This window comes from Saimiri boliviensis, chromosome 2, assembly GCF_048565385.1.
Source record: "Saimiri boliviensis isolate mSaiBol1 chromosome 2, mSaiBol1.pri, whole genome shotgun sequence".
NCBI lineage: Eukaryota > Metazoa > Chordata > Mammalia > Primates > Cebidae > Saimiri > Saimiri boliviensis.
This window is the reverse complement of record NC_133450.1, coordinates 128915481-128930303: the sequence shown is the minus strand read 5'-3', so window position 1 is coordinate 128930303 and position 14823 is coordinate 128915481. Positions and strand designations below refer to the sequence as shown.

The following is a 14823-nucleotide window of genomic DNA, read 5'->3' as shown; positions in this document are numbered from 1 at the left end:
TCCTCTCAGAAGTCTTCCTTGACTCCTTCCACAGAATTACTTCTTTCTCTATGCTTAAAACTAATTTAAAAGTTCTGTATTACAGAGATTTTTCTGAATTTCTTAAAATGAATTTTTCTTTACCCCTTTATTCTTTCAATTATCACCAGGTTGTCACCAACGTCAGCAGTGTCATATGAAGAAGAAAGCACTCTTGGTTAAGGCTGGATTCACTATTCAGTCCTGTTCACATGTCAACAGTTGTGTTCCTGGAGCCTCCCCTGCCCCTTACCTGGGGATGGTAGACACTCAGAGATTTCACTTTGTGCAAAGGTAGTAACACCTTCAATAAGAAAATCTTGTGCTCTTCTTTTAGTGGTAAGGCAAATCCATTAATTATACTGTAAAAAGAACATTTATTCAGTTTGAACACTTACAAATTCCAGATTTTAAACAAGTATCTTGCTGTTTTTCTTTCAATTTTTGTTTTCAGCATCAAAACCCAGCAGGCAAAATATACAGAGCCAAGCATGTTACCATGTACTTGTGCCCCAGCTAACTTGGGAGGCTGAGGCCAGAGGAACATCTGAGCCAGGAGTTTGAGGCTGTAGTGTGCCATAATCGCACCTGTGAATAGCCACGTTCTCTAGCCTGGGCAGTATAGCGAGATCCTATCTAGGGGGTCTGTGGAATATGTCATAAAGTGCTCCAGCCCCTGCAATAGCCTAGGAGGGAAGTACGGTGATTCCTCCTATATATATATACATACGTGTGTGTGTGTGTGTGTGTGTGTGTGTGTGTGTGTATCAGAAAAAAGAGGCTACCAGCAAAAGTTTAAAAATATTAAATGCCTTCGAGGAAGCATAATTATTTTTATCTCGGTAACTACACGATAATTTAAAAAATTCTGGGTTTACAGGTGTTACCCAGAACAGCAGAAAGCTGGCTCAACAGCAGGAGCTCCTGGTGGCAAAATCTTCCTCCCTAAACATGCCAGGAAGACGGGACAGTTCACATGGGACCCCCAAACCCAGCACCTTGCCTCAGTCTTATCCATCTTCAGGAATTCTTGCTGCCTAGAGTAATTCAGGGTCGTTATTTTAATATTGGTAACTGAGACCCGGTGGGTGCTGAATGAGTGTTGGTTAAAAATGAGTTAGGGCTGGGAGTGGTGGCTCACACCTGTAATCCCAGCATTTTGGGAGGCTGAGGCGGGTAGATCATCTGAGGTTAGGAGTTCAAGACCAGCCTGGCCAACATGGTGAAACCCGGTTTCTACTAAAAATATAAAAATCAGCTGGGCATGGTAGCGCACGCTTGTAGTCCCAGCTATTTGGGAGGCTGAGGTGAGAGGATCGCTTGAACCCGGGAGAAGGAGGTTGCAGTAAGCCGAGATCATGCCACTGCACTCCAGCCTGGGCAACAGAGGAGACTCCATCTCAATTAAAAAAAAAAAAAAATCAGTTAGAAAGCTGTTCCTTGTGCAAGGAAAGGGGGTCCTACCTAGAGCCTCCAAAGCAAAGTTTTTGTCTCAAACAACTAGTTTATTGTCTCGGTTTTATAATTAGGCAAATGCAAGTGACTGTCACTGAGCTGCAGAAGTAGACACAGCCGTCTCTAACTTGGTCTTCTCCGCTCGGCATGGCGGGCAATGCGGGAAGGGTGAGCCTAGAGCGGCCCATCAAGGAGGGCGTGCTCATTCACAGGGTCACCTGCAGGCTCAACCTCTTGTCTGGAAGAAGAAAACTAATCAAGCCTCTTGTCAGGAGCTGCACGGGGGTCCCATGCACACGGCGTGGCGGGCTGTGGAACACACATGACACAGCGCTCCTGTCCCTGCAACAATCTAGGAGAGCAATGCAAGGATTCCTCCCATCTTATAGAAGTACCTGCCCATGGTCACGCAACTAGCTAGGGGCATTCTCTTCACCACTCACTGCACTGCACTGCACTGCACTGAGAGAACCCCACCACCCCAAGTTTGTCTAAACTAATCAAAGTAGAATTCTAATGAGGACATTTTTTCAAATCACATCTAAAATGACAAGAATAGCCTTTCTCAGAACTATTGGGCAGGACCTGATGCACCATGAGAAAAGAGTCTTGTGCTCAGGAGCTGCAGGGAGTCACCAGTCCACCCAGCGTGCTGGGCTTCTCCACCGAAGGCTCCTGAGAACCCCCACCTGCCCATCTACACTATGCCCCTAAAAAGGGGCAGGAAAAAGCACTCCCACCCTTACTAGCCGTGGAACCCTGAGGAACTCTGGGAAACAGTGGGTTAGAAGGTCTAATATAAAATCTACAGGTTATCAATTAAAAAAAAAAAGTGGCCGGGCATGATGGCTCATGTCTGTAATCCCAGCACTTTGGGAGGTGAGGTGGACAGATCACTTGAGGCCAGGATTTCGAGAACAGCCTGGCCAACGTGGGGAAACCCTATTTCCACCAAAAATACAAAAATTAGCTGGGCGTCGTGGCAGGCACCTGTAGTCCCAGCTACTCAGGAGGCTGAGGCAGGAGAATCGTTTAAACCCGGGAAGCGTAGATTGCAGAGAGCCGAGATCACACCACTGCACTTGAGCCTGGGTGACAGAGCAAGAGTCTGTCTCAAGAAGAAAAAAAAAAAAAAAAAAAAAAAAGCAAGTAATAACTTTACTTGGATAAGATGATGAAAGTTTTGAAATGTTAATTATTTTATATGTATACATATAAAAAAGAAAGTAATTGAAAATATTAGCATTTACACAATACCCCTAATGTACAATCTATTCTTCTTCCAAGCTTCTAATATAAACCTTCTTATGTAACTATTTTTAACATTGCTCTTGAGGAAATAACTGGAACTGGGTTTCCATAGTAATGATACTGAGGTATATGAAGTAGAATCTCCATACAGAACCATAAAAATGGGAGAGATTTGTCATTTGGCATGTTTTAATCTAAGAGCTCACCAACTCCTTCTTTAAGTGAAATTTTATTTAAATTCTTTTAGAGAGTGGTTTAAATTGCCTTGCTTTAAAGGGGGCAGCTGAACTCAATGAAATGGATCACTCCTGTGTAAATTCCATCTATGGCTATTTGCTACTCATAACACAACACAGAGGCTTACCTTCCCAGTATTTCCAGTAATTCTGCTATGCCATTATGATGCTCTGTTTCATAAATAAACCTAGAAAAAACCAATTTTCCAATTAGAATTAAGACACTGAACTAACCTGAATAAGAAAACAATGCCGTAGGAGGAGCCTCGGAGCCAGGCAACAAGAAGCGTCTACTTGTGCAAACACTGCTCGTGGTGAGCAAGGAGCCCTTCAGGAACCAGAGAAACTCCTCAAGGCCTGGAGGTGTACACGCCTTGAGGGCAGAGAGCTCAGTCTTGTACACATGTTTTCCTCAATATTTTATTTTGAAAAATTTCAAGCATCTAGGAAACCTGAAGGAATTCTACAGGGAGCAGCCATTTCAAATGTGTACCATCTGCTTGATCACACACACATCTGTCCATCCATCCTTTACTTGTTCATTAATCCATCTTACATTTTTGCCGTATTTCAACATAAGTCAATGTCTTACTTAGTTTTAAAGCCTACAGTATTTAGCACAGTTCTTGCAAAGGGCAGAAGTGATTCCTGAACACCTCCTGGTCTACCTGCCTAGTTCCCCACTGACACCCACACACATCCTCTGTACTGCCTCAGGTGTGATCTTTCTGAAGCACCCATCTGCGATAGACCCAGCTCCCTTCCTCTGAGAAGTCTCTGTCCACTGCGCCTGCTTCTGGTGGACCCCCAAGAAATGTACCCCACCGTCTGTGTCAGCCCGTCTCCCTCCAGATGGGGTCACTGTGAAGACAGGGCCAAGGACTTTTCGTGACTATGTTCCCAGGGCTAGGAGCAAGCCTGGCATCTGTTTGATGATGAGAACACATCTGTTGAATAAACCAGGGACAAGGAGAGGGAACAGTGACATGTTAGGAAATGGGAAAGTGTCCTCCCACAAAGGGGTCCCACAGAAACAAAGAAGCCTCTCCTGCGCCAAGCCTCATGCACCTGGGGTTGGTCTAGAGCAACCCACAAGGAGTATCCTGCAGGAAGTGAGAGGATCTGAAAGATCCCTGCCCATCACTTGAAAACCATTTGTTTAGAGACAGCTCTAAGCCAAAAATAAATTTGAGCGGATTAAAAAATTCAACTTTGAAATTTTTTTTTTTTGAGACGGAGTTTCGCTCTTGTTACCCAGGCTGGAGTGCAATGGCGCGATCTCGGCTCACCACAACCTCCGCCTCCTGGGTTCAGGCAATTCTCCTGCCTCAGCCTCCCGAGTAGCTGGGATTACAGGCACGCGCCACCATGCCCAGCTAATTTTTTGTATTTTTAGTAGAGACGGGGTTTCACCATGTTGACCAGGATGGTCTCGATCTCTCGACCTCGTGATCCACCCGCCTCGGGCTCCCGAAGTGCTGGGCTTACAGGCTTGAGCCACCGCACCCGGCTCAATTTTGAAATTTCATTCACTTCATTTGAAACAAATGAAATAGTATGACTTTAAAGAGGCCAAATACCCACAGATGTGAAATATTTTTGAAGAATGGGTCTTAACTTATCTATTTCCAAATGATCAGAATTCACTTAGGCTGGTGCTTGAATTGGGTCCCGAAGGAGGATTTTAACAGATAGATTTTTTTTTTTTTTTTTTTTTTTGAGATGGGGTTTCACTCTTGTTGCCCAGGCTGGAGTGTAATGGTGCAATCTCGGCTCACCGCAACCTCTGCCTCCTGGGTTCAAGTGATTCTCCTGCCTCAGCTTCCTGAGTAGCTGGGATTACAGGCATGTGCTACCATGTCCGGCTAATTTTGTATTTTTAGTAGAGACGGGGTTTCTCTATGTTGGTCAAGCTGGTCTTGAACTCCCAACCTCAGGTGATCTGCCCACCTCAGCCTCCCAAAGTGCTGGGATTACAGGTGTGAGCCACCATGCCCGGCCTTAACAGACTTTTTTTTTTTTTTTTTTTTAATGGCAGTGTGGAGAGGGAGAACTCCTTTGCTGGAACAGATCCGTGACATGGAGTGAGGTGGGCAAGATGCATGGAGAGGCTGGTAGGCCAGCTTAGAAAAAACAAAATCTGGCTGGGCACAGTGACTCACACCCATAATCCCAGCACTTTGTGACGCCAAGGCAGGTGGATCACCTGAGGTCAGGAGTTCGAAACCAGGTTGGCCAACGTGGTAAAACTCCATCTCTACTAAAAATATAAAAATTAAACAAAAAAATTACAAAAACGAACAAACAAAAAAAAAAAAAGAAAAAAATATAAAAATCAGCTGGGCGTGGTGGTGCATGCCTGGAGCCCCACATACTTGGGAGGCTGAGGTGGGAGGATCACTTGAACCCGGAAGGTAGAGGCTACAGTGAGCTGAGATGGTGCCACTGCACTCCAGCCTGGGCAACAGAGTGAGACTGTGTTTCAAAACAAAAAAACCCAAAAAGCCAAGATCTGTTTTTGCCGGTGCCAGGAAGCAGAACCTTTAGCAGCCAGACACAGTAGCACTACAATGCATGTGGCCACAGCATGAGAGTGAGGCGGGGACGTTAACTGGGGCAGAGCCTGGAGCCATGGGTGACAGGAACGACAGCGGTGCCGGGGCCAGAAACAGAAAGTGCTCTCACCCGGTGTCCCTGAGCCTGCACCTACCTGAGGCTTGGAGGCTGTGACCAAGCAGAAGTCAGTCCATGTGTGTCTACACTGAGAGGTGCTTTAATTTACCAAACTCACCCTACAGGCTACCTTTGCATACGCTGGGGCCAAGCCGCTTCGGTTTACTACCCCTCTAGCAAGTACCTTGTAGAGCTGTGCTCTGGGCGCTCAGAGACAAAGACCTCAGAACCCCTTCTGCTCTAGCTCCATCAGCTTTAACATTTACATAACGGTGGCCTCTAGCTGTAAGCCGTTTTGTTTTCCTAAATCAACATGACCACATTCTTACTGATACATTATTGATTTGTAATTTCTTACACCTGCTTTGAAGTAGGTAGAAGAAAGAAAATCAGGACAGCTCCTCTCCTTCTTCCCTGTCCTGTGGAAGACAAACAGGGACAATGGGAGGGAAACAGAGAACCCTGGGAGCCGGCGAGAACGTTTCTCACTCTTTCAGCAGAAAGGGAATCAGACCCCCAGACACTGAGCTGGCACCTGCTGGCTGCAGAAGTCTCCAGAATGGATTCCTCAATGCCTTTCCTGCTTGTATGATGTGTTCTGGCCTTGCGGGAAGAGGTGGACTCTATTTCTCCTTCCTCTGAAGCTGGGCTGTCCTTGCGCCCTGCTTTGACCAATACAAAGGGCAGATGTCACTCTGCACTGGTTCCAAGCCAAACCCTTAGCACTGGGGCTCCTGCCTCTCCCCTCCTGGATGGGGCCGTGGCTGCAGGAACTCCCATAACCTGGAGGAGCTCCAGCACAGCACAGAAGGGGCGTGGGGACCTGCTCAGCAGCCCCTGTGAACACTCCAGCCCCAGCACACGCCACGGAGCAGAACGGTCTGGATGAGCCCAGTGCAGATGACAGCATCATGAGGGATGATGAAGCATGGCTGACAGAAGCCAGCGAGCTGGGAGTGGCTCCTGACTCCAGGATGGCGTGAGGTAGTGATACATTCTGGCGATGATGGGGACAGTATGACAGCATCTCTCTGTGAGATAAGAGCATGAGCAGGTGCTGCACAGCCTCACTGCAGGGCCAGAATGAGGATGAAGCATGGGCCATGTTCTTGTTGCACAACAAGAGAAGGAACTGCACACTGCCTTGCCCACCCAGCCTCCAGGTCCCATGGTGTGCCAGCAGGCATCACGGGTAATTGACAGCACCATTCAACTCACACTAAAGCTGATGAGAATGAGAAACTATAGAAATAAATAGCAACCTTATATTTACATTTTCAGTGAAACGGAACCAAATATGTTCAAAATGTATTTTCCTTACAAGACATAGCTGTACTATATTGAACTTAGATGAGCTGGCTGGGTATGGTGGCTCACACCTGTAATCCCAGTACTTTGGGAGGTTGAGGTAGGAGGATCACTTGAGGCCAGGAGTTCCAGATCAGCCTCGGCAACACAGTGAGATCCCCATCTCTACCAAAATGTAAAAAATGAGCCAGATGTGGTCACATCTGTAGTCCCACCTACTTGGGAAGCTGAGGGGGAAGAATCCCTTCAGCCCAGGAGTTTGAGGTTGCAGTGCGCTATGATAGCATCACTGTACTCCAGCCTGGGTGACAGAGTGAGACCTGCCTTAAAAAAAGAGAAAAGAAAAAAACTTGGGTGAGCTGAATACATCTCTCAAGATCTTTCTTCTTTTTTTCTCGCATGAAATGAGGGGGTAGTGGTACTGACAATGAGGACCCAAACCAATTGTGGAATCTAGACAGCATGCTTGCTGTTGATTGCATATGCAGGACAATTACAGAAGAGGTTACTCAATGCATGCACACAGACACGAATGCCATACTCCAGCACCGAACCTTTAGCGAGAACTGAACTAAATTATGTGTAACGACTTTTGAATACTACTCTACTTAAGTATTTCGTTAGGTTTCTGGAAGGCATGAAACGTTTTCTACTTTTTACATGCAGATGTTCAATACATTTGTGATTCTGCTATCTGAACAAAACCTACTAGTGTTAAGAAAACAAATCAGTAGGTAGAGCTTTAATTTTGGGTCAAAAAGACTGAAATTTAAATTTTACCTGTTGTATGTTAATTAAATAATGTATATTATTGTTTTCATAGAGAAGTACATCAGCCAAGTAATGATCTTTTTCAAAAGGAATCATGATACCAAGAAATATAAAATAGAAACATAACATTTAGGAAAATGACATCATTCTCTGGTTATAGCTGATGTGTCAGGTCTGGGCTATGTCCAGCACTGGGCTCCATTTTATAAATGAGATGTGGGGAACTTGGAAGGAGTTCAAAGGAAAGCCACACATGAAATGAAAGGCTCTCAGGCTGAAATGCCCTATCAGGTGTGGAGACCGGGGAGGGAATGAGACCCCAATGACTGCAGACGGGCAGGATGGGGCGCCCCCGACACAGGCCGCACAGCAGGCCGGCACGGGATGGGGAGCCGGGGCTGTGGGTCTCAGCAGAGGTCTCACTTGCCATCTGTCTCAGATGCCCCTTTATTTTTCCCGTGCTTGATCACTGTGACTGAGAAAGGACCGAGGCCTGTGTTTGCCGTGGCTGACACCTGGTCCTTCCCCAGGACATCGCCCGTGCTCTGTCCACACCCTGGCCCTGCAGCGAGGCTGTGTGGCACCTGCTTGTGCTCTTATCCCAAGGAGAGATGCCATCCTACTGCCCCCATTATCACCAGGATATGTTACTATCTCTCATCATCCTGCAGTCAGGTGCCTTAGAGGCAAGCTGACCTGAGAAGCTACAATTTATAGAGGAAACTGCTCATTTAGTAAGCTTTCCAGGAACAAATAAGAAACAACAGGAACTGTTTCCTCTATTGACATTTACTTGGTGCCACCGCAGGGTGGGACGTGAAGCTGGCACTGGGGCGGGGCATGCAACAAATCAGCCAACATCATGGCTGCCCTTGTTGAAGACCAGACTCACCGCCAAGTCAGACAGAGCCTCCAGTGAAGGGATGTTTCAGGAAGCCTGGGAGGCTAAGGGAAGGGCTGGTGGAAAAAGACATCCTGGGTGGCTCAAACACTGGCTGCAGAGCTGTGATGTGGAAGGAGCCTGGGAGCTGAGCAGAGGCTGGCTGGGGAATAGGCGGGCCTGGAGGTGGGCCTGCCACTGGACGCTGTCCTCCTCCAGCCGCTGCTCCAGGGGGCTTTCCCTCCCCTGACACACAGTGGGAATCTCCAAATCTTCAACCAAGGTGCACAGATCTCAGGCTTTCTACAGATGAATGACATCATTCCTGCCCCACCTTCTCTGACTGAGACTCCGTGGGAAGAATGAGGTAAGGCACAGATGGAAGGGAAAAGCTGGCGTGAGGGTTAATACTGAGTGTCAACTTGATTGGATTGAAGGATGCAAAGTATTGCTCCTGGGTGTATCTGTGAGGGTGTTGCCAAAGGAGACTAACATTTGAGACAGTGGACTGGGAGACGCAGACCCACCCTCAGCCTGCGTGGGCACCATCTATCAGCTGCCAGCATGGCTAGAATAAAGCAGGCAGAGGAATGTGGAAGGGCTAGACTGGCTGAGTCTTCCGGCCTCACCTTTCTCCCATGTTGGATGCTTCCTGAACTCCAACATAGACTCTAAGTTCTTCAGCTGCACCGTCGGCCTGCCTACTTGTGAGCTTTTGGGACTCGGACTGGCTTCCTTGCTCCTTATCTTGCCTATTGTGGGACTTCACCTTGTGATCGTGTGAGTCAAATCTCCTAATCAACTCCCCTCCAAACGTTCATCTATGAGTCCCGTCCTTCTAGAGAACTGTGACTAATACAGTTGGTTTCGATGGAACCAATGCATCTACCTTTCTATGAAACTAGACCTTTCAGTAGAAACAAGAACAATGGAGGGACCCAGGGTGTGGCGCTGGGGAGCCGGGTGGCTCCGGAGGGAGCTGTGGGGACAGGGGAGGAAGGCAGGGAGGATGAGCCCGGCCGGCCCACGCACGCAGTGCATGAGGGGGTCCACCAGCACGCAACACACAGGCTTCGAGAAACCCCTCCACACAAGCTGGGTCCCGTCAGAGCAGACGACGGGGTGGGGAGCGTTGGGCGGGGAAACGGAAAAGGACAACGCCACCCATACGCAACTTACCTATAAAATATATTATTTATCTGTTTTCTGATGTAAGCTCTCAAGCCTAGGAATTTTCCATAGATTCTGTGAAGGGTGGTTTTAAGAAAATCTCTCTCCCGAGGATCTTCACTGTCAAAGAGCTCTAAAAGCTTTGAGAAGAAAAAGACACTTAGTGGCTGCGTGTCACCACTCCGCCAGGGCTTTGACAGGGCCTGCTCATTTGTACCTTACCTGCAATACAAACTTCTGATCAATATATTTCTTCGCTATATTAGGTTGGAAATCTGGAGACTCTAAAAATCTTAAGAAAAATTCATAAACAAGCTAGGAGGAAAAAAAAAACAACAAGTCAAATAACGTGAGATTTTATTGACTGGAGAGTAAAATACACTAGGAGTTGAATCTTCATTTGCCTGCAAATATTAGCCTCTTAAAGCCGCATATCTACACAATTAATGAAAAATTACATGGCTTAATTTAATTATAAATGGTGATGGCAATTATTTTATTTGGTGAGACCCATAGACTATATCCTTAAATGGCATTTAAACAAAACAGTGTCCATGGCTGATGTCAGAGAGTTCTAGTACACTGTTCAGAGACCACAGGGCACAGATGCCACAAACCACGCCACAGCCCAACTCTGTGGGGGGCAGATTTGCCGCCTGTCACCTAGGAGTGTCCCACAGTGCCGAGGCGCAGAGCCAACCAAATGCATAGGAACTCTGGGGCTGCCAGGTAAGAGGGCCCTAAGATGCGGACTCTGAACCGTGACCTGAAGCTCGGATGTGCTGGGTGGGACAGTGTGGCCTGCCTGTCCCTGAGGGATGGCCCTCCCACCTGCATGCCTGGTTCCTGCTTTGCTCATGCTGGCCTTGGTGCCCCCTTGCCAATGCCCTTCTGCCTTACAAACACCCTGGGGAAAGGCAGTAACCAGCACAGGAACCTGGGTGCCCCGCAGGCACACATCAAATATGAATACCAAAAACTGGGAGCTTGTCAGCTTAAGACCTCTGGGCCCAAATTCAACAGCCATCAACAAAGTAGCCATTTTCATTGAGAACATACGGACAATTTCACATCTTCATTGGCTGTGTAAAGTGGTCAAACATACACATTAACTTTTCTCTATTCTGCTGAAATTCTTTGCTCATATGTATGGGTTTGCAAGGACCATGCTACTGAGGAAGAGAGGTCCAACTGCCCGAACCAGTGCGCCTGCTCTGTGGACCCCAGGCCACTCCCACACATCACTGGTGCCCTCTGATTCTGGTCATCCCAGAGCCCAATACCTGTAGATGAGGCCAGGCTGCTTCTAACGTTGGTTCGTCTTCCTCTGGGTCAAATTCTGCTCCCGTGGGATTAGACGAAGGTGGTAATGTTCGGAACATGTTAACTGCAAACTAAAATCCGCATGTTCTATAATTACAACCAGGGCATTCAAAATATTTGCAAAGAACATTTTAAAAAGTCTCAAGTAATTCTAACAGTAGCCACTTCCCATGGTAACTTAGCTCCTCCTCGTCCTCAAAATCCAGAAGCCAAGTGGGTCCCCAAAGACAGCCCGGATCAAAACTGCAGCAGGAAACACTGCTTTGGACAGGTGACCACGAAAGTTGACCACCAAAGTTACTTGCACTCTTAACTGTCAAACTTTAAATGACACGCAACACCAACAAAGCCTGATGGCACAGTGATGGCTTCTGAGGTCTGACACTATCCAGTGGGTGCAAGAGCAAGAAGAGTGTTCAAAATGAGAGTAAAAAAAGGACGACATGACGAAGGCTCCAGCAGAGTCACAGCTGAAAATGCCGACAAGTGGCAAGTGCTGCGTCACGCTGGGAGGACCCGTGAGACGACTGCACCGATAAACACTGCAGTCAGCAATGACGAGGAAAGCAACAGTCAGGGCGGGACGACTTCTGAGTGGCTAGGATCGTTTCTGAGAAAGGACTGCTCAGGGGCACAGAGAGCACTGCTGGAGGGCAGCCTGGCTGTGCATCCCAGCGTGGGCTGTTGGATTCCTCTCAGTCTGTTTGGACTTGTATTACACATACTGACAGATCAGTGACATAAATAGAAAAGATTAGTGTTTCCATGCCATAAATTATAACCTATTTTTCTTTTGTACTGAGTCTATTTATTTATTTTTGAGACAGTGTCTCCCTCTGTGGCCCAGGCTGGAGTGTAGTAGTGCGCACTCGGCTCATTGCAACCTTTGCCTCCCGGGTTCAGGCGATTCTCCTGCCTCAGCCTCCCGAGTTACAGGTGTGCACCACCACACCTGCCTTATTTTTCTATTTTTAGTAGAGACAGGATTTCACCATGTTGGTCAGGCCGGTCTCAAACTCCTGACCTCAGGTGATTCCCCCCTCCTCAGCCTTCCCAAGTGCTGGGATTACAGGTGTGAGCCACCACACCCTCTTTTGTACTAAGTCTAAACATGATTCGTTACCTTACTGAACCTCTGAATGAATCATGTGCCAGCTATATAACTGGGCTCTGGTGCATGGCTCTTACAGGTGATCACAAAAAGCCCCAGTTCCACCACTCTCAAAAGCACAAAATCAAAACTTTTGACACAAAAGATTAAAATCTGACTTTACAACAACGATGGGAAGGTGTTTCTAGAGAGTCCAGGGCAAACTTGGCTGGCTTTAGATAACCAGTCTTGTAAAGATCAAGCTAATTCTAAATGTTACCCCCCCATCCCCCGGCTTTTTTTTTTGAGATAGAGTCTCGATCTGTCACCAGGCTGGATCTTGACTCACTGCAACCTTCATCTCCCAGGTTTAAGCAATTCTTCTGCTTCAGTCTTCTGAGTAGCTGAGACTACAGGTGCACGCCACCACGCCTGGCTAATTTTTTTATTTTTAGTAGAGATGGGTTTCACCATGTTGGCCAGGATGGTCTTGATGTCTTAACCTTGTGATCCACCCACCTTGGTCTCCCAGAGTGCTGGGATTACAGGCGTGAGCCACTGTGCCCGGCCTCTTTTCTCCTCTTAAAGACAGGATGTTGCTCTGCTGCCCAGGCTGGAGTGCAGTGGCCACCACAGCTCACTGCAGCCTCAACTCCTGGGTTCAAGCAATCTTCCTGTCTCAGCCTCCCAGGTAGCTGGAACTACCAGCGCACACTACCACTTTTTGTTAATTTTATTTACTTTTTGCAGAGACAAGAAATTGCTATGTTGCCGAGGCTGGTTTTGAACTCCTGGGCTTAAGCAATCCTCTTGCCTTGGCCTCCAAAAGTACTGGAATTACAGGCGTGAGCCACTGCACCTGCCCATTTCTTCCTTTGTTTACTGTTATTAATACTGAACTCCAAACCTTAGTATCATTTTTTCAGAAAGCCCTCAGCTATAAAAGTGCTGAGCATCAAATGCTTGTTCTCTGTGTCATCTGAGGGGAGCCAGCATTCAGGATCAACCGTAATGGCCTTCAAGGACAATGCAGAAATGCAGGGATGAAAAAAGGGGCTGAAAAGCCAGAAACAACTAATTAAAAAAAAAAAAAATTTCCAGTAAAAGTATGAGTAATGTTCCTAAGACACAGGTACAAGGAAAAAAGTCTGCAATCCAAACCAAAAGTTAACGTGACTCTCACTGGGGTATGATTTCTGGCAATTACTACTCTCCAGGGATTGTCCTCTTCACTGTGATGCTGGTGTGTGTACAGGGCACTGCAAGGGAACCCCAAAGAACAGTGGTTGGCAGGTAGATAGCCCTGCCTCAGTTGCTGGCCCATGGGCACTCGGTGCAGACAGGGGATTAGTCTGCCCCTCCTGGTGCCCTGACCCCAAAGTCCACAGATGTGAGCAAGGAGATGCGAAGAGCTCAAATTCTAAGGAAAGACCATACACACGCTTGGGGTGGCTGCCGTCTCCCAGGGTATGTGGAGAAGCAATAGAACTGGTCCTGTCATCAGCAGCCACTGCCCAAGCTCTCCGTATCTCCTAGGGCCATGAAGGACAGATACAGCAAAGTCTGAACTGAGTCTTTAGCCCCTGTGGGGAGTGTGGCATTTGTGAACTGGGGTTTTCTATGCTCTCTCAAAGCCAAAAGATTGGGGTCAGGGCCCAGTCACCCACAGACCAGGGTCAGCTTCAGGAAAGGGAGATGGCACTTGGGTCTTCAGTGGGTTAGAGCTCTGGGCCCTGCCTGGTGCCAACAGGAGCAGAGCACCGTGTGGGGAGGGCAGAGCCTGGGCACGAAATCTGGCTGGCAGAGGGGTCTGTGAACAGGACCAAGCCTGTGGGAACAGCCTGTGACATCAGGCCCTGAGGAACCATGGAGCCTGGAAGGAGAGCGGAGCCGCCTCCTCCGAGGTTTCCAGGGTTGCCCATTAGGGACAGAGAGGCCAGAGCAGGAGCTGCAGGGCCACCCAGGAAGCTGCCAAGGGAGAGGGAGGTCAGCGCACCCAGAGAGGAGGCTGTCGGCCTCAGAGGAGAGGAAACAGCTGCCTCTCTGAGAGAAGCCCACTGCCCGTGAGTCACAGACATACAGCAGAGGAAGAGACCACCATGCTGGCCGAGGCCACAGGGAGCAAAGCAGAACAGGCAGCTGCTCTTCCCCTCTGCTCTGGGTTCTGCTCAAAGCCCCAGAGGAGGGAGGACAAGAGGGACTCAGAGCCAACCCTGCTTCCCCTCCTCTCCCACGGCATGTCCCGCGCTGGCCAGGACGCCTGGGGTGTGGCTTACATGCCATGGAGAGGGTCTGAAATTTAAAGCTTTAACCTAGATGGGATTTCTGTAACTGGGGATGACTAAAAAGTTAACCAACTTGCCCAAGATGTATTTAGGGTCAGGAAAGTGTGATGTCACCAGTCATGGTCAAAGGCGATAGCTGAAAAAGGTAAAATGTGCCGCACTGAGACAGCTGGCTAGGGCACAGTGTCCAGCTGTGCAAACACTGCTGTGAGTGTTGCTGTAAAAGCATTTTATAGATGTGGTTAACACTGAGAATCAATGGACTTTAAGTGGCGATCACCCTTGAGAATGTGGGGGCCTCATCCAGTCAACTGAGAGGCTTGTGAGACCCAAACTGCGGCATCTCTAAGGAGAGTCCCCCAC

At 48.0% G+C, this 14823-nt stretch overlaps 1 protein-coding gene across 9 annotated transcripts in view; it reads right to left on the bottom strand.

Annotated features, from left to right (window-relative positions):
- The window catches only part of PPP2R5C (protein phosphatase 2 regulatory subunit B'gamma), a 175825-nt gene that overhangs the window by 35874 nt on the left and 125128 nt on the right, over positions 1 to 14823 (bottom strand). For all 9 annotated transcript variants that reach the window (XM_039462803.2, XM_039462806.2, XM_039462804.2 and 6 more), the window contains 5 exons: positions 11046 to 11156; positions 9985 to 10077; positions 9772 to 9902; positions 3089 to 3148; positions 272 to 380 (listed from right to left, as the gene is read on the bottom strand). In XM_039462803.2, coding sequence (XP_039318737.1) covers positions 272 to 380; positions 3089 to 3148; positions 9772 to 9902; positions 9985 to 10077; positions 11046 to 11156 — 504 coding nt within the window. The remainder of the gene's footprint in view (positions 1 to 271; positions 381 to 3088; positions 3149 to 9771; positions 9903 to 9984; positions 10078 to 11045; positions 11157 to 14823) is intronic.